Source organism: Hevea brasiliensis, chromosome 11 (genome assembly GCF_030052815.1).
Source record: "Hevea brasiliensis isolate MT/VB/25A 57/8 chromosome 11, ASM3005281v1, whole genome shotgun sequence".
In the NCBI taxonomy this organism is placed as follows: Eukaryota; Viridiplantae; Streptophyta; class Magnoliopsida; order Malpighiales; family Euphorbiaceae; genus Hevea; species Hevea brasiliensis.
The window spans coordinates 14,513,762-14,539,691 of NC_079503.1; the positions used below are offsets into that span (position 1 = coordinate 14,513,762).

Below are 25,930 nucleotides of genomic sequence, written 5' to 3' on the forward strand. Positions count from 1 at the left end.
ATGGAGATTGGCTCCACACTAGGCATAGTCTCAATTTCAAATTGCACCTCTCTTTCTGGAGGCAATCCCGGTAATTCTTCTGGAAAGACATCCAAAAAATCCCATACTGTAGGAATATCTTTAAGATCTGGACTCCCCACCTGGGTGTCTATCACATGAGCTAGATAAGCTTCACATCCCTTTATAATCATCTTTCTAGCAAGTACAACTGAAATGATGTTGGATGGCAATAACTGCCTCTCCCCGTGTATCACTATGTCTGCATACTTGAGAAGACCAAAAGTGACTGTCTTCAGTCTACAGTCGATCATGGCGTGTGCCTAGCTAACCAATCCATGCCCAAGATGATATCATAATCTCAGAAGGGCATTTCAATTAAGTCTAACAAGAATGTATGTCCTTGGATAACCAAAGGATAATCTTCATACAATTTGTTTACCCTAACCTCTTGTTCTAAAGGACTAGTCACTAGCACATCATAATCCAATTTCACACACGGAATTCTACTCCCTAAACAACCAACACAAGAAGATTTCCCTCCATTAGTCCACATTTATGATGTAATGCACTATATGTATCAATAATGACAATTGAGCAGTTGTACTTATCAAAAATTTTCAAACATGCAATTTCAAAACTTGTATAAAAACCAAAGCTTGGAAGAAACCCTCCCATGGCCGCCTCACAAACAAGCTCTCTCTCACCATGATCCAAACTTCCATTTGTTAAAGTTCCTTCACTAAATTTGTTCTATACAGCTTGGGCAACGTTTTGGGAGCAAGAAAGGAAAGTTTTGGTGGAGTTTTGAAGAACTTCAAAAGTGGTAAGTGAGTGTTTTAAAACATGTCACACCTTATCCCTTGTAAGGCACGACATGTTCCCGTAGCATACCTAATGAATTACCGAACTCCACCTACCGATAACCCATTAGTTATGCTACAAAGGATTTTAAAACAAACCATAGCTTTTATCTTATCAATTCTTTTGTGGAAAACTGCATGAAAATAGTTAAAATTCCATATAAACATTCATTGGAAATAATGATAGACTAAATATTGCAAAAGTTACATTTTCATAAGTCTCAAAGTAAAATACAAAATAGTTACAAACTCAAAATGTGATAGCAATGCAATGCTTTTAAATAATTGTAACGATGGGCTCCAACCATTAGAGGAATTGTCCGCTTTGGCCATAAACCTCACGGTTTTGTCCTATAGGTGGAATAGAGAACTTTCCAGGAGGTCACCCATCCTAGGATTTCTCTCAAGCGAGCACGCTTAACCCTGGAGTTCTTCCAACTCTCCAGGCCATTCCTGTAACATCCTCACTTTAGCTAGTTCGTACAGTCTACTATTCTGGTGACCAATGTCAGTCCGGACAGCTAGAACGTCCGGAAAAATATTTAAACTAAAGTAAGGAACCATAATTAACTCAAATATTAATAAGAAAAATTTAGGAAAAATTTTAGAAATAAAATACAACCAAGTTAAATGAGCCGGTGCCCTAGCGATGGGTAACCAAGTGAGAAGTTGCGGTTCTCGCAACTAGGAGCCCTAGACCCGGGGAAAAATTTATAAATAATTTTTGGGACTCCAGAGAAGGGTTATTGAGGTTCTTATGGCATTAGAATGCCAAGAAAATACTTAGAAAAATTTTTCAATCAGTACAGACAATTTTAGTCTGTTAAGCCAAACGGAGGGCATTTTGGTCATTTCACCTTCAGAGGTGATTTTTGACCGACTTGTCCAGTTAAGTAAATAATTATTATGATCTAAAATATGAATAAATATTGCTAAAAATTAAATTGAAAATGAGTAGAAAAGAAAAGAAAAGAAAATGAAAGAAAATGGAATAATGACATCATCATGGTGTCATTAAAGTTCTCCCAACCAATCCAATGTTAACACATGGCATAAACTTGTTTAAAAGAGACCAAATGGGCCGGAAAACAAAAGAAAATCAGAATCTTCTCTTCTCTTCTTCTTCCTTGCCGTGAACCTCCTCCATAGCCAAACCATTTTCAAGCTTTCAAAGCTTGATTTTCACTCACTTCTACCCAACAAAACCCTAACCTAGCAACACAAAAAAGTGTTCTTGCATCTTGGAGATTCCTTTGGGAACAAAAAGAAAAGGAAAACAAGAATTCTAGCAAGTGAGAAATCTCACTCCATAGAAGTTAGTGACCTAAACCTTGAATTTCACTTTAAATTCATGTTTAAGAACTATAAATGTGTGCAAATGACAAAGAAAATTGATGAAATACCATTGGTATGCTAACCCTAAATTTGGGCAGCCTTTGTTAGGGTATGAATGTGATGAGTTTTATGGAGTTAAAGTGATAGTTTGGCTGCCCTCAATATGCATGAATTGAGTGGATTGATGAAATGCAATGATAATGCATGATTTGTAATGTTTGAGTTAGGGTTTGAGGTGAAAAATGAGACTTTGATCATGTGATGATGGAAGTAGGTTTTAATGGTCAATTAGTGACCATTTATTTCTGTTTAAATAAAAAATGAAGTGAGTGGTGTAGTGGGATTGGAGTTTGGTGTGGCTGCCCTTGGTGACCTGCAGGATTGGGCATGAGTCCAGCAGGTTTGGGCAGCAACAACTTGAATTGTAGAGGTTCAATTGGTGCAAGGCCAATTGAACATGAAACTAGACACATAATGGCATAACTTTGGTGAAGGAACCATGCCCATAAAACCAAACTAAGTTGACCAAAAGTTTTCCCTAATCCGGGTGACCTGCATTCTGCCTGGGCAAAATGGCCAAATAAATAGTGTTTGGTCATTTGGCCATAACTCAGTGTAGAAAGGTCCAATTGACCTGAAATTTTACCAAAAACAAGCTGAGATATAGACCAACAACTTTCATGAAGAAACCTAACCCAAATTATGACCAGAACATATTCAAAAAGTGAGTTGCAGTCACTGTTCCTAACACAGTAGATTTGGTCAGTCCAGAAATTCTGGAAAACTTTCAATCTGGCCAATTGTGGTTTTTGGGCCATAACTTGAGCTACAAAACTCCAAATGGAGTGATTCAAAAAAGGAAATGCAACTAGACAAAATAAGGAACAACTTTCATGTTGATCATTTTACCAAATTCTCACTGCAAAAATGACTAATGGGACAGTAAAAACAAAGCATGAAAACTGAAAATTTTGTCCAATTAACATTAAGCTTAGAAATGGTATTGGCAACCAATACCAACAAGTTTAAAATGCGAAATGTGGTATGTTGGGAGTATTTAAACCAATGTACCTATTGCCTATGCAAAAGTCAACATTTTTGTTGACTAATGAATGGAATAGTAACACTAAAACTTGAATTGCAAAAATTGTGAAACTTAAATGTGTAAAATGCCCTAGTATACCGACCAAGATTGGTTTGGATAGGTTGGCATGCTAATAGGGTTCTGTTAGCAGTACTGCATATGGCTTCATGCCATTCTGTGTTTCATGGCTTTTGATGCCATTCTGTGACATAATAGCCTTTGGCTATTTGAGTTGTTACACTCGAGAGTTTATCCCTGATAATTATTATAGCTTATTAGCTGTTCTGTTGCACACCAGGAGACACAATGTGACCGATGGTGTAATGGTCTGAGGTACTTAGTACCCAGTGCCAGTTTACCCATTTATCCAGTCCAGTCGACTAGTATGGGTTACTCGGGCAATGATAATAAATCTTATAAAATTTTAATCGAATAATAATGCAATAAATATCAGAAATTAAGTCTACCAAAAATGTAAACACACATTCCACACATTCATTTTATTTAGTTATTTTATTTTATTTTATTTTATATTGTCACCACTAAGCAGAATTGCTTAGCGCGTCACTTTTGCCACGCGTAGTTACTGGAGACCTAGCTGGTGAGCCCAACAGACATCAGACCGGGTGAGTCTTCATATTTGCATCCGGAGTCCAGAGTCACCTCTCATCTGCAGTGCATATGGTAGGACATTAGGATTTCAGGGTAGCACTTTGTATTTTGAATTTTGTATTAATTTTGGTTTGTAACTATAAACTCTTGTAATTATGTAATAATGTAAAGATATTAAATTTCATATTATTGAAATTTTCTGTATATTATGTTGAGAAATATTATGAATATGCTTCTAGTAATGAAGTGAAAAGAAAAATTTCTGAAAATAGTGTTGTGATTTGAGATTGAGATTTTGAAATTGACTTGAAATGTGTATAATGGAGTTTGGATTTGGAAATTATATTGGAAGTGTTTTTAAATAGGTTCAGAAGAACTGTTTTTCCAATTTACAGCTGGCACTCTGCCGGATTTTCTATAAAATTTGTGAAAAAATTCAGATTTATCAAAAATTGAAAATAAATGAATTAAAAGGGATAAATTGTAATTGAAATATGAATTGGTGCTCCGACACACTGAGTGGCATAACTTGCTCGGCTACACTGTAGACGGGTAAGGAGTGTCACATTTAGTGGTATCAGAGCATCGGTTTAGGCGTTTCTGGGCCTAGATAGAGTGCATACCATTGCATTGCATTTGTAAGTGTTGAGGTGACACTGATGCAGATCTGTTTGTTTTCTTATCTTGAATAGGATATGGATCCTGCTTCGCAAAGAGCAGTTGATGAAGAGGTGGAGAGTCGTGCTCCACCAAGGGCTGAATCTGGGGGCAGGGGAGAATCTGCTCCACCAGCAGCTGAGGCACCTGTCCAACCTCAGTTTGCTCTATTTCAGCAAATGACTGAATTCTACTGGCAAATGATGGGGGCAATTCCACCACCACAACCATAGCCACAACCTCCACCGGCACCACAGAAATCTCATCTGGAGAAACTACGAAAGCATGGGGCTATGGATTTCTTTGGGAAGGGGGAGGATGATCCCATGACAGCAGAAAATTGGTTGGATAGAACCATCAGAGTTTTGAAACAGCTTAACTGCACCCCCGAACAGAACCTGGAGGGTGCTGTGTCCCTACTTCAGGATGATGCATATCAATGGTGGGACACAGTAACCAGTGAGGTGCAACCGGAACGGATCACCTGGGAATTCTTCCTCACAGAGTTCAGGAAGAAATATATGAGCAAAGTGTATTTAGAAGAACGAAGAAGAGAATTTATTAGTCTGAGACAAAGGCAATTGTTAGTAGTGGAATATGAACGTGAGTTTGTCAAACTGAGCCAATATGGGAGGGAGATAGTCCCTACAGAGGCAGAGAGGTGCAGAAGGTTTGAAGAAGGATTCAATGACAATATCAAAGTCATGATCACGGCATTGGAAATCACAGATTTTGCTAAGCTAGTAGATGCTGCATCAAAAGTGGAAAGGGTCAGAATCAATGAACAAAATAAGAAAGATAGGCAGAGTAAGAGGGAATTTGGACCAGGACAGTCAAGTATACCGACTGATAGTAAGAAGTTTAAGGGTTCTGGTTCACAAGATCAGACACAGGGCCACAGAGGCCAGATTGGAATATCTATAGCTAGCTCCCAAGGCACAATAACAAGGGGATTAGCCCCAGTGCCTAAATGTATGCATTGTGGTAGGAGACAAAGAGGGGAGTGTCGACTGTTAACTGGAGAGTGTTTCAAGTGTGGGGCTACGGATCATTTCATAAGAGATTGCCCTCAGAGGAGTGGTTCAATAGCTTTAGTACAAGTTGATAAACCTTCCCCTACAGTTCAAAGGGGTAAAAGATCGGGTAGAACAGAAACGGCTGACATTTCACAGAAGATTGTTTCTGAGACAGTTGAAAAGCCCGAAGTCAGGGTGGCACCATAAGTATATGCTATGGAAGCTCAGGATTGTTTCCAACTCTCCAGGCCATTCTGGTGGAATGGCCTGGAGAGTTGGAAGAACTCCAGGGTTAAGCGTGCTCGCTTAAGAGAAATCCTAGGATGCACATCGGCAAAGCACGGAGATTGTCTTGGGTTCAAAAAGTAATGATATATAAAATGGGAGAACTAATCACAAGAGGCGCCTTTTGGTGGAATGGCCTAGAGAGTTGGAAGAACTCCAGGGTTAAGCGTGCTCGCTTGAGAGAAATCCTAGGATGGGTGACCTCCTGGGAAGTTCTCTATTCCACCTATGGGACAAAATCGTGAGGCTTATGGCCAAAGCGGACAATTCCTCTAGTGGTTGAAGCCCATCGTTACAATTGGTATCAGAGCCGCTCGCGTGTCCTGTTGAGCAATGGTGGGGCAAACCTCAGTGAGAATGCTGAGTCCCGAAAGGGAGGGAGAAAGGTCCCTTAGGCAAATCCCACATCGGCAAAGCACGGAGATGGTCTTGGGTTCAAAAAGTAATGATATATAAAATGGGAGGAATGGCCTGGAGAGTTGGAAGAACTCCAAGGTTAAGCGTGCTCGCTTGAGAGAAATCCTAAGATGGGTGACCTCCTGGGAAGTTCTCTATTCCACCTATGGGACAAAACCGTGAGGCTTATAGCCAAAGCGGACAATTCCTCTAGTGGTTGGAGCCCATCGTTACACAAGGTTATTAGCAGGTGGTCAAGCTAAATAATCGAACTTGCAGTTATGGAAAATTCTAAGAGATGAGAATCCCATGCTCTCATGTCATTGCAGCATGCCAATCCAAAGTAATAGATTATGAGCAATATGTGTCTGATTATTATAAGTTGGAATGAACATTGAAATGTTATGAGTTAATGTTCCATGCTCTTGGAGATCAAGTTTATTGGCCAGAATCAAATGGCGATCCTCTTGTTTCTGACTCAACAAGGAAAAGGCAGAAAGAGAGGCCAAAGTCCACTAGAAGGAAGAACGAAATGGACCGTAGGCTTAAGGAAAAATTGGGGGAGAGATCAACGATCTAGTGTTCAATTTGTCGTGAGCCAGGACATAATAAACAAAGTTGTTCTGCAAAGAATGTAAATCTCTAATATTATTGTTTATGTATTTCATCAATTTATGTATTTTTCTAAGTTATTAATGAAATTAAATATTTTCAATTGAATAAATTCTCTCAATGTACTAATATATATTTATTTCAATTTTGTCACTCATGTAAAAGGTAATATGAGTAGGATAAACATTGGTGTAACATCGAATAAGAAACATTTTGCACGATCATGTGTTAACATAGGTGGTGATGTTTTAGACAAATAAACTGATCCCAATGAATGCACATGGTATGGTCATAAATGACCTTTTGTCAACTTGCTTAATTACATGTATATTCAGAAAGGCTATGCAAACCATATATTTATTGGGAAGCATTCGAAGAATATTGCTGATTTTGGTATAGCTACAATTTCTCCACAACATGAATGGAAGAGATTATGGGAGATACATTGTGAGATGGAAGCATATTGTAGATTCCATGATTTATCAATCCCGAAAGTGAACTCAGCTGAAGTAAAACGAAATACTGACGAAGAAATGTGTAAAGAAAGCACAATTACAACTTGAGATAGATAAAATGAATAGTAATCTTGAACATTTTAGCAATCAGTTTAGTCCATAAAAAAATGGGAGTGAAAAACAAAGTCAAACTACGTCACAATTAATTATTGATTATGATGAAATTTCTTATTTTAATGATAGTGACGATAGTGATTTTGTAAAATTTTTCCTATCTTCTCTTCCTCCATGTTGTTAGTAATATGATATTATTATAATAAATTCATAACAATATTATCCTGTGTTGTCAATTATTGCCTTTTTTAATTATTATGTGTTGTCACTCACCTGCATTGGACTTGACGCTGTGTTGTCAATTTTCTGCTTTATTCATTATTATGTGTTGTTAATTTTCTGCAACTTTAATAGTCCTGTAAATTTTTTTTTTTTTAGATGGTCATTATGAAATTAATTCCCAGTGTTTTAAGAGGGCAATCTGCAATAGAAAATGTCAGGTTTAGGCTACAGAACATTGATGAACTTAAATGGAAGCCCAGAAGATGCATAAGGGAGCACGTTGTTGAGATTAATAATTTCTTACAAAAAATTATTAAAACTAGCTACCAGCGAGAAATTGAAAAAGTCAATGTCTTGATTGAAACTATTCCCCTTCGATATTTCCATTCATTATTCTGAATTTTGGGATAACAAAATGTTGACACTTATGATGAACTAGTTTTAATATTTTTCCTAGAGGAAGTCATCCCAAATCCAGAGAGTTCCTTAACATGGATGAAAACTCTACCTATTCCATAGGAGATATATTGTCATAAGGAAAACAACAAAAGATCAGGTATGTCTATAACTATAATTTTACTTAAAATGGATTGTAAATTTATTTATATTGTCACATTCCCACATTGTTTGAATATGTTAATGTAGTCCATGTGAGGAAAGAATTTGGAAATAACTATTTCCAATTATATGAATACATGAGACAACTGAAAAGTCATCAAAGTTTCAAAGTTGCCAAGCACACAATTGAAAGTGAAAAATATGGGCATTGCAAGAAAATTGCCTAGTCATAATATTAATAAATATGGACTGTATGGATTATTGTATGGATGTATGTTTTTTTTAAAACTATATACTAGGTACTTGATGGAGATTTTTATATGTTTTTTTTAAAACTATGTACTAGGTACTTGATGGAGATTTTTATTTTTAAGACTGTTACTATTATGTGAACATATGTTTAGTTAAATTAGTAACTACGTACTTGATGGTTAAGTTAAATTTTGAGACTTATGTTAATTATATCTATAAATACATTGTTTTACAAATAGAGTTTACGTTTGCAAAATTAATGACATTAATAAAATTAATTTTAGATATTATAATAAATGCGCATTTATTTAGGTAATGTCATTTATGACACATATTTTATACATGTAATAAATTAATTACAAGAAGATAAAAAAAAAAAAAAAAAAGGTCATGTGCCACATCCCGGATGCCTCCTTTGTCCTGCATAACGTAACGCACCGGCTGACCTCCCATGTCTTTGATGTTCTCCTTGATCTTCAAGTTCATCAACATCTTGTCTAGACATTAGTTAAAGTTCTGGTCTAATTTGCTACATGCTTGAAGATGGACCTGCCTCATTTTGCATTGAACCAGATTTATAATGCCCAAAGAGTCCCAACCCTGATGCAAAAGTCCCAAGCCCAGAATCATGAGGTGCAAAATACATCTCTAAAGCATTTGCACCACTACCGTGATGTCAAAGGTACATCTGTGTATGGTCGAGAGAAAAGGGTGAGCATTGCATCAAATGTTGTCCTCTCATGTTAAGTCAAAATGAAGTTGAATGATGTTCTTTCTTGTTGTGTTATATGATGCAAGGATGATGGCATCCACTGTCTAGAAGGGCTTGGCATAGATGGACCAGGGGTCCAATCTGTATACTGGCTTTATAAGAATTTAGTGAATTTCAGAATGGATGTTGATGGACTAGATTCAGGAAATTAGATAGGAGGTTGTGCCCCTGCATCATAACTCTCAAAGGGATGGTAAAAGACTGGGTGTGGCACTACTTCAGTGATTGGCATTGTAAACGGATATGATGGCTCCCTTTGTCTTGCTTGACCACCCCTACGCCTTCTCTGTTGTTGCTGTGGTTGTGCAATCGATGGATCTTCTAACGACTCCCCAAAAACATGTGCTGGTGGAGCCGAATCTAGATATGGAGGTTGTTGGTTAATAAGACGCTTCTCCTCCTCTAGGGCCCATAGCATGTTTAGGACCAACCTTTTACTATATGTAACATCCTGTGCAAAAGGGTCTTCCAATGTAATAAGTAATTCTTTTAGGCCATCCTTATATAAAACACAATGTTGAATATAACAAAATTACATACTTAATTTATTACTTAATAGGCAAATACATAGTTAAGAAAAAAAAATGTAGGAATGACACTTTACCATATAACCTATAGCAGCTCCTGTTACTGAATCGATCATCCAAATATGCAGTGATACCACTCCATGTACTGTGAATGATGGTGGAGTGGTCTTGTACCAGCTTCATCTGGTACAATGAATTGGTGGCTTCTATTCCATCTATTAATATATTGGGCATGAAATGTTGCTCAGTCACCATCACCTTGTTGCAACGAAGTTTGATGCAGGTCATCTGTTTGACTAGAGGGCTAAGGAATCGGCTATTGTAACCCAAATTGCCATAATACCCTATCAGGTTGGTGCCACTCAATAATGTGAAAGCAGATTAGTGGCACCATTACCCGCCACACACCCTCCCCTTGCATGCAATACTCAGGCAAACCATTTAGTACATCTTGGGTTAATAGTTCCTATATAAACTGCAAATATAAATCGAGGGGAAAATATTTGTTAGACAGAAATCATGAAAATAAGATTAACTCTTCTAATTAATTTAATACACATATGTTATAATGTATCTTATATCATTATTCGCCATTTTGTCAATATTGTCTCTCATTTAGATTAATACATGCGTGGTTACTTGTGTTACCTGTCGTATATTACTCTACCTGCAAAGGAACCGATCTGTACTCTGCAAGTATATAGGTCATTCAAGTAGTAAAGAAAAGATATCATCCCATAGAGATTTGTTGTTTGAGTACCAAACTATAAAAGTCATGATTATTTGGGCTATCGATAATGTATGCTAAAAAGTAGAGCAAGAAATGCAGCAAATTAAATTGGAAAAGTAAGGAAATTATAATAAAATAAGTAATTAAATTTCTAAGTACTATACTAATTTACTAAAATTTCAACAGGTAACCTAAGATTTAATTGATTAATGACAAAATTGATTCCGGAGTTGAGGTTCATGAAGTAAATTTCATTGGGATTTGTATAGGCAAAACCAAGATTAAGGGAAATACAAGTTTGAAGGAAGTTGATTCTGATTTCCTTTAATTTCTCTTTCAAGCAAACTAAAGAGTGTTTTAAAGGAAACTAAAACTCATTCTCATGCAATGTTTAATTACCCAAAACCCTTTAAGCACTTTAATCAACTTGAAATTCCTCTTAACCCACTAGTTTATTTTTAACACTAGGTGATTAAGTTCATTATCTTGATTATCTATCATAGATTTTCACCTCTCGGTCATTCAATCTAAGACTAAGAACAAAACTCAAAGGGTACCAACAATGGGTATGTAAATAAGCACACAAGATAAGAATCAAAACTTATGTATACTAAAATCTGGTTAAAACCAGTCCAAATCCACAAATAAAACTTAAATCATCACACCCAACTCTGAAATCTTAAGTATCTACACACTCATGCTTGTATTTACAAGTAAAAAATATGAAATAGAGCAAGAAAACATGAAAATAAGACTAAAAATAAAAGAACCCAGAAGAAGAGAATCCAAATATCTGAAAATGAAAGCTGGAAATGTCACTCTGCAGGTGTCCTTCCTCCAGAAAAATGGCGTGATTCCGTCTTTCCTTTCTCTCTTGATTTTTTCTCTCTCTTTCTCCTTATGTAAAAATGAGAATATGATGCTTATATATCCTCTCAAGCTTTGCCCCAAAAATGGTCTCTAAAGAGATAAAGACAAAAGGTGCAAAAGGTGTGAAAAGAGAAAATTTTTTTATGTCAGCAAATCTGCCAGCATCATCTCACATGCCTCATGTTAATTTAAGTTATTTTCAACATGCCTCATATTGATTCGGAGGAGGATCCTTTAGATTCTGCATGAGTAGTTACATGGGGCATGTTGAAGTCCTTGATTTGTTCCAAAATCTCTGTCTGCATGACCTAGTGTTGAATCTACATGCCTCATGTGGATTCCTGCTGGCTGACTCTTATCTTTTCACTACCTTCAACATGAGGCATGTTGAAGCCCTTGAAAATCTCGACTGGTCTTCTTCTTTAGGCAATTTTTTTTCATTTTTCACACTACTTTAAGCTTCCAAATCACTTTGAATTTCTCCTATATGGACCTTTTTGCCTTTAAACCTTATTAAACCTATCAAAAACATTAAAATTCTAAAAATCAAATATAATGAAACTAAAATTAATAAATTAACTAAAATAAGCATTAAAAACATAAAATTACTAAACTAAAAAGGGCAAAATGGATGCAAAACTACTCTAAAATACCTATATAAAATGAGTTTATCAAATTCCCCCAAACTCAAACCTTTTGCTTGTCCTTAAGCAAATTAAAAACAATTATATGCAATTGGGATACCTTTTTCTTTGATTCATGAAAATCAGTCATCCAAGCTTTCAAACTTATCTCTAGCCACTAACAAACCATATACCTACCTTCATGGTATAAGGAATTTAATTCTCACCAAAGTTATCACCGCTTAGCCTTGGGTCAATTATTCATTCCATCAAACCTAAATCAATTAATTACATAGAGAAATCATGCTTAAACATGCTCTAAAACAATCCATAAACTAAAGTGTCTCAAATGATGATGGAAATAGTTAAATGAATGAATAATGTGCCAATCCCATAGGCAAACCAACCAATCCAATCTCCACTAATGTAGCAAAACACAATCAAGAGATCAAAAGAACTTTTAATGGTTGTAATGGGGCTAAGGGGTAATAATGTGGCTAACAAAGAAAAGGTAAAAGGGAAGCAAAACATCAGAATAATTAAATTGTTAAAAAGATCAAGATACACTTTTCTTTTTTTTATTTTATATTTTTTTTTGAATTAAATGGGAGGAAGAACTTTACAATAAATCACCAATGCTAGCATACAATTTTTGAACTCTTTTAAGGACTACATAAATAACATTGAATTTTGCATTGCAAATTGTCCCTTTTTAATCCACCCCCAAACTCATTTCTTTATATACTTGGGTGGTAAATAATTTTTTTGCAACATGATATGATTGCTAGCCAATTTTACTTTAGTACTTCTCCCACTTAATTGTTATATACCCTTCTTCTTCTTCTTCTTCTTCTTCTTCTTCTTCTTCTTCTTCTTCTTCTTCTTCTTCTTCTTTTCTTTTTTTTTTAAAAGCGTATCTATCACTTAAACAAATTATTCTCACGAAGGGTACGTAAGTATTTAGCTTTATGGTTAGGTAAATTATGGGTGCAAAGGAAATAAGGGTTATAAATGAAGGCTCAAATTGGCTTCAAAGGGAAATTTTAAAGTGATGTTGGTTAAGGCTAAAAATGTAAATTTAAAATTCAAAGAATGCCTTAATCACTTCTCTTTTCAAGTGAATGCTAAGATTTCGCCTCGAAATGTCTAGAAGGCTTGTTCTAGGATTGGTGAGACACAATTAGTTATTTCTTACTCTAGCGTTTTCTCTCAGGACTCAAAACTCAATGTAATTAATTGGGTGACCCTTGGCTAAGAAGATATAAACCCAAATAAGAATCTTATAACCTTATACCAATTCGAAACTTTCAATCCATCAAACCCATCTAGAGACAAGCTCAATTACTTTTCAAAATGATTCTCAATCTTCTAAGAATTAGGTTAAAATTTATCTTTTTATGTATGCATGATTCCTAAAATGAATGCAAAATTAAATAATAATAAAAGAAAAATGAAATAAAAACTATACATAATCGATATGATATCTATATGCAAGGTATATATTTACATGGTGTAGGTGTATGGTGTATGTGAACTAAGTAACTAAGTATAAATGAAATGCAATTTAAGTAATGTAAATAAAAAGATTAAAAATTTTGCAAAAATTTTACCCTCCCCCAAACTCAAATGAGACATTGTCCTCAATGTCTAAAATGAATGCAAAGATAGACAAACAGTGAATAAACTAATCAACTCATACAGTATGTACAATTAAGAATTAAAGCTAAATAAGAACAATTAATTCAAAAAGAAGCTCAAAATAATATGAACAATGTAGCTGAAAGAAAATATGTGTAAAAGTATCCCAATTATATCAAATTAAATAGAAGAGAGTGAGGTGAAAAAGGGAAAAGTGAACTGGAAAATTTTAGAATTTAGGTTTTTAGGTGAATATGTGCGCTGATTGAGTAGTATGAGGCATGTTGAAGTAAAAGTAAATTGGTATGCCCTGTGCTGAATGCTGATCAACTGACACTGGGTACCAACATGGGGCATGTCATGCCCCCTGAAAATTTTGGTGGGTTTCAAAAATTTTACAATTTTAAGCAATTCAAATAGCTCACATGATAGCATAACCCTTAGTATGAGGCATGTCATACTCAATGCTATCAGACCTGATATAAAACTCAAGATTTCACTCTAAAAACCCAAAATTCTAAAAATACTCTACCATAGAACAACCAAATCAGTATGAATTATTTCCCAAAATACTTCAAAATAGATCTCAACCATAGTTCACACCTCAAAACACAAAAGTTTAATTCAATATCATGTATTATCAACCCATATACTCATACCATCAAAGCATATTCAATATATCTAATAAAAGTCAAGAAAGTACTATTCACATGAAAAAAATATGCAGCAAACTCAATCTTTAATGCATGCTTGACACTCAAAATAATAAAAATCAATACCTTGACACTTTATATTAAATTTCCACCAAATTAACACTTCAAAGCACATATATCAACCAAACTTCCTCATTTCATCAAAGTATATTCAACCTAAAAGCAATTTGGTATTAAAGAAAAAATACTGTTCACAATGAGATAAAGTGCAGAATACTTCCCCAAACAGCAGTTACCCTTCCTTTTTAAAGCATATTACTAACTCCAAATTATAACAATTATCCCTTCAAGATTAACAAGTTTAAAATAAGCTGAATTGGCCAAACTAACACATATAAACATAGCTAAAATACTGAAATAAGCCAAAATTAAATACAAACATGTTAAGCATCATTGCACAATCCTATAGCAAAATTTAATCCTTATCATCAATTTCTCTCAACTAAATTTTCTGATTTCATTCTAGCTCAAGCAACACATCATCATGACAAAAAATTTACTGTTTACTAACAAATTAAAAGAAATACAGAAAATTTCCCCAAAATCAGTAATATGGTTTTCTTTACAGCAATTTTCAAAACATCCAATCTTTGCATTTCACCTACAAACTAAAAATTGGACAAATATCAAAATTTGTGTTATAAGGGATAAACTAAGAAAAAGAAAATTAACAAACTACTAAAAATAAACTTGGGTTGCCTCCCAAGAAGCGCTAATTTAAGGTCATTAGCTTGGCCCCTTTTTCAGTTCATGGTGGTTGGAATTGGAAAGTGTTGCCTCCCTTCTAAACAAGTGATGCAATAAATTTGTACTTCAACTTTTTCCCATTGATTATGAAAGCACCTGTTGCTTTGTTTAGAATCCCAACCACACCTTGTAAATTACTCTTACAAACTTGAGATGAACCTTCTGCTTTGAGTTGTTTAGACAAAGCCTTAAGTTTTACTCTTGGAGTTTCATTCTTATCAAAAGGAAGTGGCAAAGGAGCTTTTTCTTTCGCACTATATGCTGATTATACTGAGAATAAAGAGCAATTTGATTTCCCTCCAACTTAATATCTTCCATTCCAGTATCATTTTCTATAACATCCACCCTATAGCAAGAATTTACCACAACTGATTCCTTAGAATCTTGGAATAAATTGAATTCTATTTCCTCTTCTCCCACCTTCAACTTCAATTTCCCATTCTTCACATCTATATTAGCTACTGCAGTAGCTAAAAATGGTTTTCTAAGTATGATGGGTGTTCTTACATCCTCCTCCATCTCAAGAACCACAAAATCCACAGGAATAAAAAAATTTCCAACCTTCAATGGCACATTCTCCAAAATTCCCACTAGATATTTGATAGATCTATCAGCCAATTACAATGAAATGGTGGTGGGCTTCAAATCTCCTACCTTTAACTTTTCACATATAGATAGTGGCATCAAACTTACACTAGCTCTAAGATCACATAGTGCCTTTTCAATACTTGTTTCTCCAATGTGACATAGAATAGAGAAACTTTCAGGATCTTTAAGCTTAGGGGGAAGCTTATTCTGCAATATAGCACTATATTCTTCAGTAAGTGCAACAGTTTCATAATCTTCTAGTCTCCTCTTGTTTGATAAAATTTCTTTCAGGAACTTAGCATATGAGGGTATTTGAGAAATTGCATCTGTAAATGGAATGTTGATGTATAATTTCTTTAAAACTTTTAAAAATTTCTAGAGCTGCTTATCTAGCTTTGCTTTCTGAAACCTCTCAGGATATGGTAATGGTGGCTTGTATGGTGGTGGAGGCACATACTTCTCCTCTTCTTCTTTTTCAACTTCTTTCTTCCTATTTGCTTCCTCATTAACTTCATCATAATTTGAAGTAGATTCATTCTTGTCTTTATCTTTTTTCCTTTTTTCCTCTTCTACCCCATCTTTCTTTTCATCTTCCACAATTTTCCCACTCCTTAGGATCACTGCCTTGCAATGTTCTCTAGGATTCTCTGGCTGATTTGGAAGTTTTCCTTGTGCTTTGCTAGAAGAACTTGCTTGCTGAGCTATTTGGTTTTCCAACATCCTGTTATGAGTGGCAAGCTGATCTATCCTTAAAGTTATTTATTGAATCATTTCTCCTTGTTTCTGTTGAGCAGTTAAGAAATTCTCCATCATAGACTTCAAAATTGAATCTTGATTTGAAGATTAAACTAGTAGTTGTGGAACAGTTGCATTTTGATTCCTTTGTGGTGGAAATCCAGGTGGTACTCTATTTTATTGAAAATTCTGCTGTTGTTGCTGAAAATTAGGAGGTTGTTGATAATTCTATTATTGTTGCCCTTATCGACCTCCCCAAGAAAAGTTAGGGTGATTTCTCTACACTGGATTATATGTAGCAGAAAAAGGATTACCAATAGATTTCTGATTATAATTCTCAACAAAATCAACTTACTCATTTCCAAACTCTTGCCCATAAGAAGGAAAATCATAGATACAATGCATATTTCCTACACCAACATCTTCTGTATGACTAGATCCTTTAATTGAAGTATCAACCTTCATGCTTAATTTATCCATTTTTCTTGTTAAAGCATCAAATTTGGCATTGAACATACTCATGGCATCTAACTCATATACAACAGTTGATGGTTTCTTCATTTCATTTCTTTCACAGCTCCATTGATAATTGTTGTAAGCAATTTTATCCAATGCTGAATATGCTTCATCTTCTGACTTTTCCATAAGATCACCTCCTGAAGATGCATCAATTATACTTCTAATTGCTGGAGAAACGCCATTGTAGAAATGTTGAACTAGCATCCATTTAGGGATTCCATGATGTGGACATCTCCTTTAAAGATCCTTATATCTCTCCCATGCTTCATAGAGACTGTCATCATCCCTTGGTCTGAAAGAAGTTAATTCATTTCTCAATTTTGCAGTCTTGCTAGGAGAAAAGTATTGAGCCAAGAAAGCTTGTGACAACTCATCCCAAGTAGTTATTGAACCCAGAGGTAATGAATGCAACCACTCCCTAGCACGATCCTTCAAAGAAAAAGGAAATAATCTCAGCCGGATGGCATCATCTGACACTCCATTTATCTTCAGCATATCACTAATCTCAAGAAAATGTGCAAAGTGCACATGTGGACTCTCAGTAGGACCTCCCCCAAACTGTGATTGTTGAACCATTTGACAAAGTGAGGGCTTTAACTCAAAACAATTCGCTTCCACTCTAGGCCTTGTAATACTTGGTCTAAAATCTTCAAAACTAGGAAAAGCATGATCTTTAATTGATTGGTTGTTGTTGTTTGTCATAGCTTCTATCACATTTTGCTCTTGTTGTTACTCTTGCTGTCTTTGATTTCTGAGTTTAGCTTTTCTTCTTTTAGACTTTGCTCTCAAAGATTTAGCTGTCTTTTCAATCTCAGGATAAAAAATTAAATCAATTTCTGCACTTTTTGTTCTTCTCATATAAAAGATATGTACCTGAAAAACCAAAACAAGAAAATCTCAAAGTAAAATGATAAAGAAAAGATATTAAAATAAAAAATAAAATGCCCAAATTAACCAAACAATCAATCGTCTAATATCAAACAAAAACAAATCCCCGGTAATGACGCCAAAAACTTGATGCGTACTCCACAAGTATACAAGTCATTCAAGTAGTAGAGAAAAGATATCGTCTCACAAAGATTTGTTGTTTGAGTGCTAAACTATAAAAGTCACTATTATTTGAGCTATAGATAATGTGTGCCAAAAAGTATAGTAAGAGATGCAGCAAATTAAATTGAAAAAGTAAGGAAATTATAATAAAATAAGCAATTAAATTTCTAAGTACTATACTAATTTACTAAAATTTCAGCAGGTAACCTAAGATTTAATTGATTAATGACAAAAATTGATTTCAGAGTTGAGGTTCATGAAGTAAATTTCATTGAGATTTGTATAGGCAAAACCAAGATTAAGGGAAATACAAGTTTGAAGGAAGTTGATTCTGATTTCCTTTAATTTCTCTTTCAAGCAAACTAAAGAGTATTTTAAAGGAAATTAAAACCCATTCTCATGCGATGTTTAATTACCCAAAACCCTTTAAAAACTTTAATCAACTTGAAATTTGTCTTAACCCACTAGTTTATTTCTAACACTAGGTGATTAAGTTCATTATCTTGATTAGCTATCATAGATTTTCACCTCTCGCTCCTTCAATCTAAGACTAAGAATAAAATCCAAAGGGTACCAACAATGGGTATGTAAATAAGCACACAAGATAAGAATCAAAACTTATGTATACTAAAATCTGGTTAAAATCAGTCCAAATCTACAAATAAAACTTAAATCATCACACCCAACTCTGAAATCTTAAGTATCTACTCACTCATGCTTGTATTTACAAGTAGAAAATAAGAAATAGAGCAAGAAAATACGAAAATAAGACTAAAAAAAAAAAAAACTCAGAAGAAGAGAATCTAAATATCTGAAAATGGAAGCTGAAAACGTCACTCTGTAGGTGTCCTTCCTCCAGAAAAATGGCGTGATTCCTTTTTTCCTTTCTCTCTTGATTTTTTCTCTCTCTTTCTCCTTATGTAAAAATGAGAATATGATGCTTATATATCTCCTTAAGCTTTGCCCTAAAATGGTCTCTAAATGGATAAAGACAAAAGGTGTAAAAGGTGTGAAAAGAGAAAACTTTTCCATATCAGCAAATCTGCCAGCGTCATCCACATGCCTCATGTTGATTTAAGCTATTTTTAACATGCCTCATGTTGATTTAAGCTATTTTTAACATGCCTCATGTTGATTCGGAGGAGGAGCCTTTAGATTCTGCACGACCAGCTACACGGGGCATGTTCAAGTCCCTAAAACTTTCGGCAAGTTTTGTTCCAAAATCTCTGTCTGCACGACCTAGTGTTGAATCTACATGCCCCATGTGGATTCTTGCTAACTGACTCTTATCTTCACATGACCTTCAACACAGAGCATGTTGAAGCCCTTGAAAATCTCGGCTGGTCTTCTTTCTTAGGCAAATTTTCTTCATTTTTCACACTACTTTAAGCTTCCAAATCACTTTGAATTTCTCCTATATGGACCTTTTTGCCTTTAAACCTTATTAAAACCTATCAAAAACATTAAAATTCTAAAAATCAAATATAATGAAACTAAAATTAACAAATTAACTAAAATAAGCATTAAAAATATAAAATTGCTAAACTAAAAAGGGCAAAATGGATGCCAAACTACACTAAAATACCTATATAAAATGAGTTTATCAATAACCAATTAACTTATTTTTTAAATTATATATGTTTGAATTTTGTATTAGATATAAAAAGAAATATTAACATATGTACATACTACCCAATGGAACATCATGATGCAGTGCTGGATCTAGTAATATGGAGCAACCGTCTTAATTCTCTCCCATGCCCAAATTTGTAAGATGAAAAGGGCACCAGATATCTCTTTAGTTTCAAGATATGCTCCACAGTAAAGGTCCTTGTACAGATATGCAAGGCATGCTGAACTCCAACTATATTGCTTAGCCCATCTCATATTCTCAAGCAATGGCAGGAACATCAAATTAACACGAGCATTTGACTTATTATTTAAAAGTAAACTCCAATTAGATGCATTATATATGCCCGTGCATGCATAAGTAAAGTGGCATCGTCTACTCCTTCAGGAATGGCTTCAAATTGACCCACAAGCCATGACATATATAGTCTACATACGTGTAGAGGTGGCCTTACGCCTAGATATTCTTCACAAATATATGGCCAATCGAACCTAGAATTGCCGATTCTTGCATGACCATCTATAGGTAATCCTATAATTATGTCGATATCTTCTAGAGTGATAGTGCACTCTCCTATCAACAACATGAATGTGTGCATCTCTGGCCTCCACCTTTCAACTAGAGCTGATATGAGATACCAATCTAATGAAAAAAATCTCATTCGGGATACTCCAATAAAACCACTTTCCATCAAATGAGGAACAATCAATTCTAGAGGGGCATCCAAGTGAAGAACATCTACATGTCTTCTGCAGGTTAACACCTTTTTTTGCATTGTACCTTCCCAGATGGACTCTGAGCGATGAAGTCTCTGGTGTCTAAGTATTGATGGATTTGATGAACCTGGCAAGAGTTAATTTCTACTGTGCATTTGTTGTCCTTCCATTCCTATCAAGGGTAATAATTAACTCATTAACCTCTTACTGCACTGTATTATTACTCTTCTATTATCAAAAAAATGAACAGACATTCATTGTAATTATTATTCTTTTAATGTATTAATATCTATTATAACACCATATATACACAACTCTACAAATAAAATTTTGTATTTACATCTAATACATCAATTTCTGTTAAATTTTCATATAACGATAATAATACAAAAATTAATGTCAAAATAAATATTGCCTTAAATTTTCCACAGTAATCATAAAATGTCATATATGAAAAAAAATGTAACATGAATAATAAAAACAAAATTAGCTCAAAATAAAAATTACCTCAAAATTCAATGCACCTTAATTTCTCTAAAGACAGAAAGAGAGATTAGAGTGTTACAAAAAATTATACTATAGTAATTTGTAACATAACATCAATAATTAAAAAAATACCTCAAAATACACTGCACTTTACTTTCTCTATAGGCTAAGAGAGAGAGAGATAGTGACAGAGAGAGGGAGAGGGAGAACGAGAGATTAGAGTGTCACAAAAAATTACGCTACAATAATTTTCATTATAAAGATATTTCTTAACAACAATAATAAAAAAAAATTATACTATTAGCGTTGCAAAAAAAAATTTTTTTTTTTTAGAGTGTGCAAGAATTTTAATAAACAGTAAGTTTTTTTATAGTATTATAAACAATTATATTATAGCAATTTTTATTATAAAATTATTATTTAAGATAAATAATAAAAAAATTATCTCAAAAATTACCTCAAAATCGAATGCGCTTTATTTTATCTACAGGTACAGAGAGAGAGAGAGAGAGAGAGAGAGAGAGAGAGAGAGAGAGAGAGAGAGAGAGAGATTGTAAGTGTATAAAAAAAATATCAATAGCATTTTATATTGTAAAATATTTATATAACATGAATAATAAAAAATTAACTTTAAATATATTTATTTACCTTTTTTTCTCTATAGTAAAAGAGGAACAATCAAATAAAAAAATGTTAAAATATTTTCTTCAAAGTTTATCTATAACAATTTAGAGGGAGAGCAGAGTAGGGTTGAAAAAAAATTTTTGATGGCTAAAGAGTATATGGGAAACAGGAGAGATTTGTGGAGGGAGGGGGGTGGGGGGGGGGGGGGGGGATTAAATAGTGCATTCAAACGCTATTATCAATCGTGTCCACCTACTCACAGGCACACTTGACCAAGTCCTTCACCCCTCTAACGAGAATCACGCCAGACGAAGAGAATCTTGCTGACACGCTTGAGAGGAGTGACCGCACAAGCTAGACGCTACCATAGGTAGTGTCTGGCTGCAGGCCCACAGAGGTATGCGGCTAGACACTACCATGGGTAGCGCCTAGCTGGGGCAGTCTACTCACTCAATTACTGCGGTCCTTTTTTTTTAATTATTTTTTTTAACCTTTTTAGATACTTTTAGCTTTTGCGAACATTGAGGAGAATCTTCACTGTTCGCCTATTTAAGTAGCGTTTAACATTATAGCTTTCTTCTTTACACTTTAGTCCATAATAAGTTTTTTAATTACAATTTGGTCCCTCATCGCTAGTCATATTTGAGTCTCTCTGTCTCTCTCTGCCACATCATAAAAAACCACCTCTTTTGATAAATAGTTTTTACCTCACCCCCTTTTGGTAATCTAATTTTTGAATCACAACCTCCTAGTAATTTGTCCCAATAAGTTACATCATCTATCCACACAACTGGTGAATCATAGAGACAAAAGCCTCTGAAACAAGTGAGTGAGCAAGGCAATTAGCCTGCCTTCTAACATGCAAGAAACTAACAAACTGAAGCTGCTCTACCAGATGAAACACATCTCATCCACACAAGTCATGTAATGGATCAACCATGGAACCACCATTAAGAGCCAGAATTGTGCTTTGATTATCACTTTCCACTATTAAAGAATGAAAGCCAGGTTGAATTGCCAACATAAAATAAATTCAAACCCAAAAAATTGATTAATATACTGCGAATAGTTATGCCTATGTCTTCGTCTAACATATGAAGTGAAGAATTTTTTAAAAATCATTTTAATCAGTGAAGAATTTTTCTAAAAATTATTTTGAAAGATAAAAATTAAATAAAATAAATTTGAATTTATAACGTATATATTCATTTTATTTTCTCTTCTAATTTATGATTACATAGATTATTTTGTCTAATTTCTTACAAAAAAATTAACACTAGTTAATTGCCACGCAGCAGCTGCCCTTGAAAAGTGAAAGAGTGAGAGGGTAATAATAAAAATAAAAGTAAAAAAAAAAATTCATATAATAAATGTATGTTCGTCAAACATCAGTATATTGGTCATTCTGGTGCGGAGTGTGTGTAGTGTTTATATAAGATATAAAATTTTAGTAAAATTGTCATAATTTTATTAAGATGTCAAATCATATCCCTAAGTACTGTATATATGTATTCTATCTTCAGACAAAAAAAATATCAGTATATCTATCTCTTATTTAAAATATGAAATTTTATAAAAATTCTATTTAATTTAATTAATTTTTTTAATTTGATATTTAAAATAAAAAAATTTGATTCTTTTAAATTTTAAAAAATATATTTTAAAAAAATATAAACTAGTTATAATTTTATGAGAATTTAATTAAATTTTTTTAATTTAATTAAATTCAATGAATATATATATATATATATATAAAGAGAGAATTTTCGATTAAAACAATCATTATTGAATAACAAATAAAACATGAGATATATAATAATCCACTTTTATATGAGGCAAAAAACATGCAGTTCAACCTTTGAAAAGCCTGATAGTACTTTATAGTTATTTTTGCTTATGAAAATATTTTTTATTATTTAGTTTCAAGTTATGAGGTTAATAATATGTGTTTTATATTTTAATAAAATTATTAAAATTTAAAAGCTAATTTTTTTCTTATAAAAAAATTATTTTCTTAAAAATAATTTATTTATCTTTTTGATTAAAAAATATTTTCTATCAATTTATTTCTTGAATATTTCTTGAATGTAGATAAGAAAAATATATTTCAAAAAATTATTTCCGCAAAACACGGAGCCTAATAGTTGTTTTCAATAGCTCACTAAAGAGGTATTTAGTACTAAACATTATTTATAAATTAAATTTGAAATACTAAAACACAATTTTTCAAAACCTTATTAACATATAATATATTATAATGTTATAGAATTATTTTTAATATATTTTTATTGACTGACCCTTCCAAAATAAGATTTAAAAATATATATATTATTATTATGACTTTGTAGTTTAAATTTTTATTTAATTTTTACTTTAAATTAAGAAAATCATAAATATTTCTATTATAATATGTGCATATAATATAATATTGCAATTTTAAATCAATTCACACTAACTTAATTATATTTCAAATATTTAGTTATAAATTTAAATTTTCAATCTATATATATTAATTATTTTTTAATTATATATATAATTTTTCGATTTTGTTTGAGAGTCCAATAGCCGTAAACATACCTACTTGTGACTACTTTTCAAGAGTACTTATTTTTCCGTGGCACATAAAAACGTGAGCAAATTCATTTCAACAAACGTATCTTTTTTCTACGCATTCATTGGATTACTACCGATTACGTATCTTCTATCCTATATAGCATACTTTGGGGTCTCAAAAAGTGGTCCAAAAGATATAATCCTGAGATTTGACGAGTCAAAGTAGATAATATTATCCAATTATAAGAGAGATATTATAAAAAATTTTAATTAAAATAGTTAATATTGAATGACTAACAAAAAAAGAAATTTATTAGAAAATTTAGAGTATGATTCATGAAGATTCCTTCCAAGTTTAATTAAAACAGTCATTATTGAATAACAAATAAAACATGAGATATATAATAATCTATCTTTCTATGAGGGCAAAGAATATGCGATTCAACTTTTGACAAAATTAATAGTACTTTATAGTTGTTTTTGCATATGAAAATATTTTTTAATTATTTAGTTTCAATTTTTTAGGCTAATAATTTGTGTTTTATATTTTAATAAAATTATTAAAATTTAAATATTAATTTTTTCTTTTAAAAATATTATTTTGTTAAAAATAATTTATTTATTTCTTTGATTAGAAAATATTTTCAAAAAATGATTTCCACGAAACACGGAGCCTAATAGTTGTTTTCAATAGCTCACTAAAGAGGTATTTAATACAAAACATTATTTATAAATTAAATTTGAAATATTAAAATACAAATTTTCAAATATATATATATACACATGACTTAGCAGTTTAAATTTTTATTTAATTTTTACTTTAAATTAAGAAAATTGTAAATATTTCTATTATAATATGTTTATATAATATAATTGAGAAATTATTATATATACTCGATATCATGCATCATCTTTTATAATTATATAAAATTCATTCTTTATATTATAAGAACAGTTCACTTTTATATGAGAGAGAATATTATTTTTTAATATTTTTAATATATTTAATAATTAATTGATATAATATTATAATTTTAAACCAACTCACACTAACTTAATTATATTTCAAATATTTAGTTTTAAGTTTAAATTTTCAACCTATATATATTAATTATTTTTTAATTATATATATAATTTTTTGATTTTGTTAGCTCTTCCAATAATCGCAAACATACCTACTCGTGACTACTTTTCAACAAACGTACGCGAGCTTCTTCTATTTTCTACAAGTTGGTATATTTTTTCTAAGCATTCATTGGATTACTACTGTTTTTTTTTTTGAAGAAGAAGAAGAAGCTTGCTTTTTCGACCAAAATATCTCTGAGACATCACTTGGAGTTTTATTTTTAGTTATGTCTCATGGTTCAGCCATAATTCACTCTTGAAATATACTATGTGTTGAAATTAATTAAGAATAAATTTTCAAAAATTAAGAATATTTTTTTTTTCAAATAAAAAATTAAGAATATATTTTCATGAATTGCAATTGAGATTAGTGCTTTCATACTCTCTACTCACTTCCGCTTATGATTTTATAAATTAATATGCTAAAGCAATCAATTAGGAATAATTTTTTATTAAAAAAATTCCATCTCAATCGCATATTTGTTATAATTATTATAATTATGGTTATTTTCTTTATTATACCTTTTTAGAAATAATATATAGTAATTATATTTATTTAATGATTATAATAAATATTTAAAATATAATAAAACTTTAAAAATTAGATATTACAATAAAAAAATCATAGATAAAAATTGAGAATATTCAACCAATTAAAATAAAATAAAAAAAGAAAAAAGAAACGCATATACATGAATCTAAAATCATATGAAAAATAATATAAAATTAAAGGTTTCGAATTTAAATTTTTTATGTATAAATTATAAATAAAAAAAAACGTCCACTAAGCTCTTGAATTTTCAGTTGAGAGTTAAATAAGCTCAAA

The 25,930-nt window shown here is 32.5% G+C and overlaps 1 protein-coding gene and 1 non-coding gene across 2 annotated transcripts; one reads left to right on the top strand and one right to left on the bottom strand.

The window, feature by feature from the left end:
• Positions 1-15,273: 15,273 nt before the first annotated feature.
• On the bottom strand, positions 15,274-16,386 carry LOC131170217 (uncharacterized). The gene is made up of 3 exons (XM_058129288.1): positions 16,076-16,386; positions 15,733-15,931; positions 15,274-15,639 (listed from the first exon to the last, which is right to left on the bottom strand). Exons 1-3 carry the CDS (start codon positions 16,384-16,386, stop codon positions 15,274-15,276), a joined length of 876 nt encoding a protein of 291 aa, XP_057985271.1.
• A 748-nt stretch (positions 16,387-17,134) lies between these two features.
• On the top strand, positions 17,135-17,241 carry LOC131170735 (small nucleolar RNA R71). The gene has a single exon (XR_009141503.1). It is a non-coding gene; the product is annotated as a small nucleolar RNA R71 (small nucleolar RNA).
• The last annotated feature ends 8,689 nt before the right edge of the window (positions 17,242-25,930 follow it).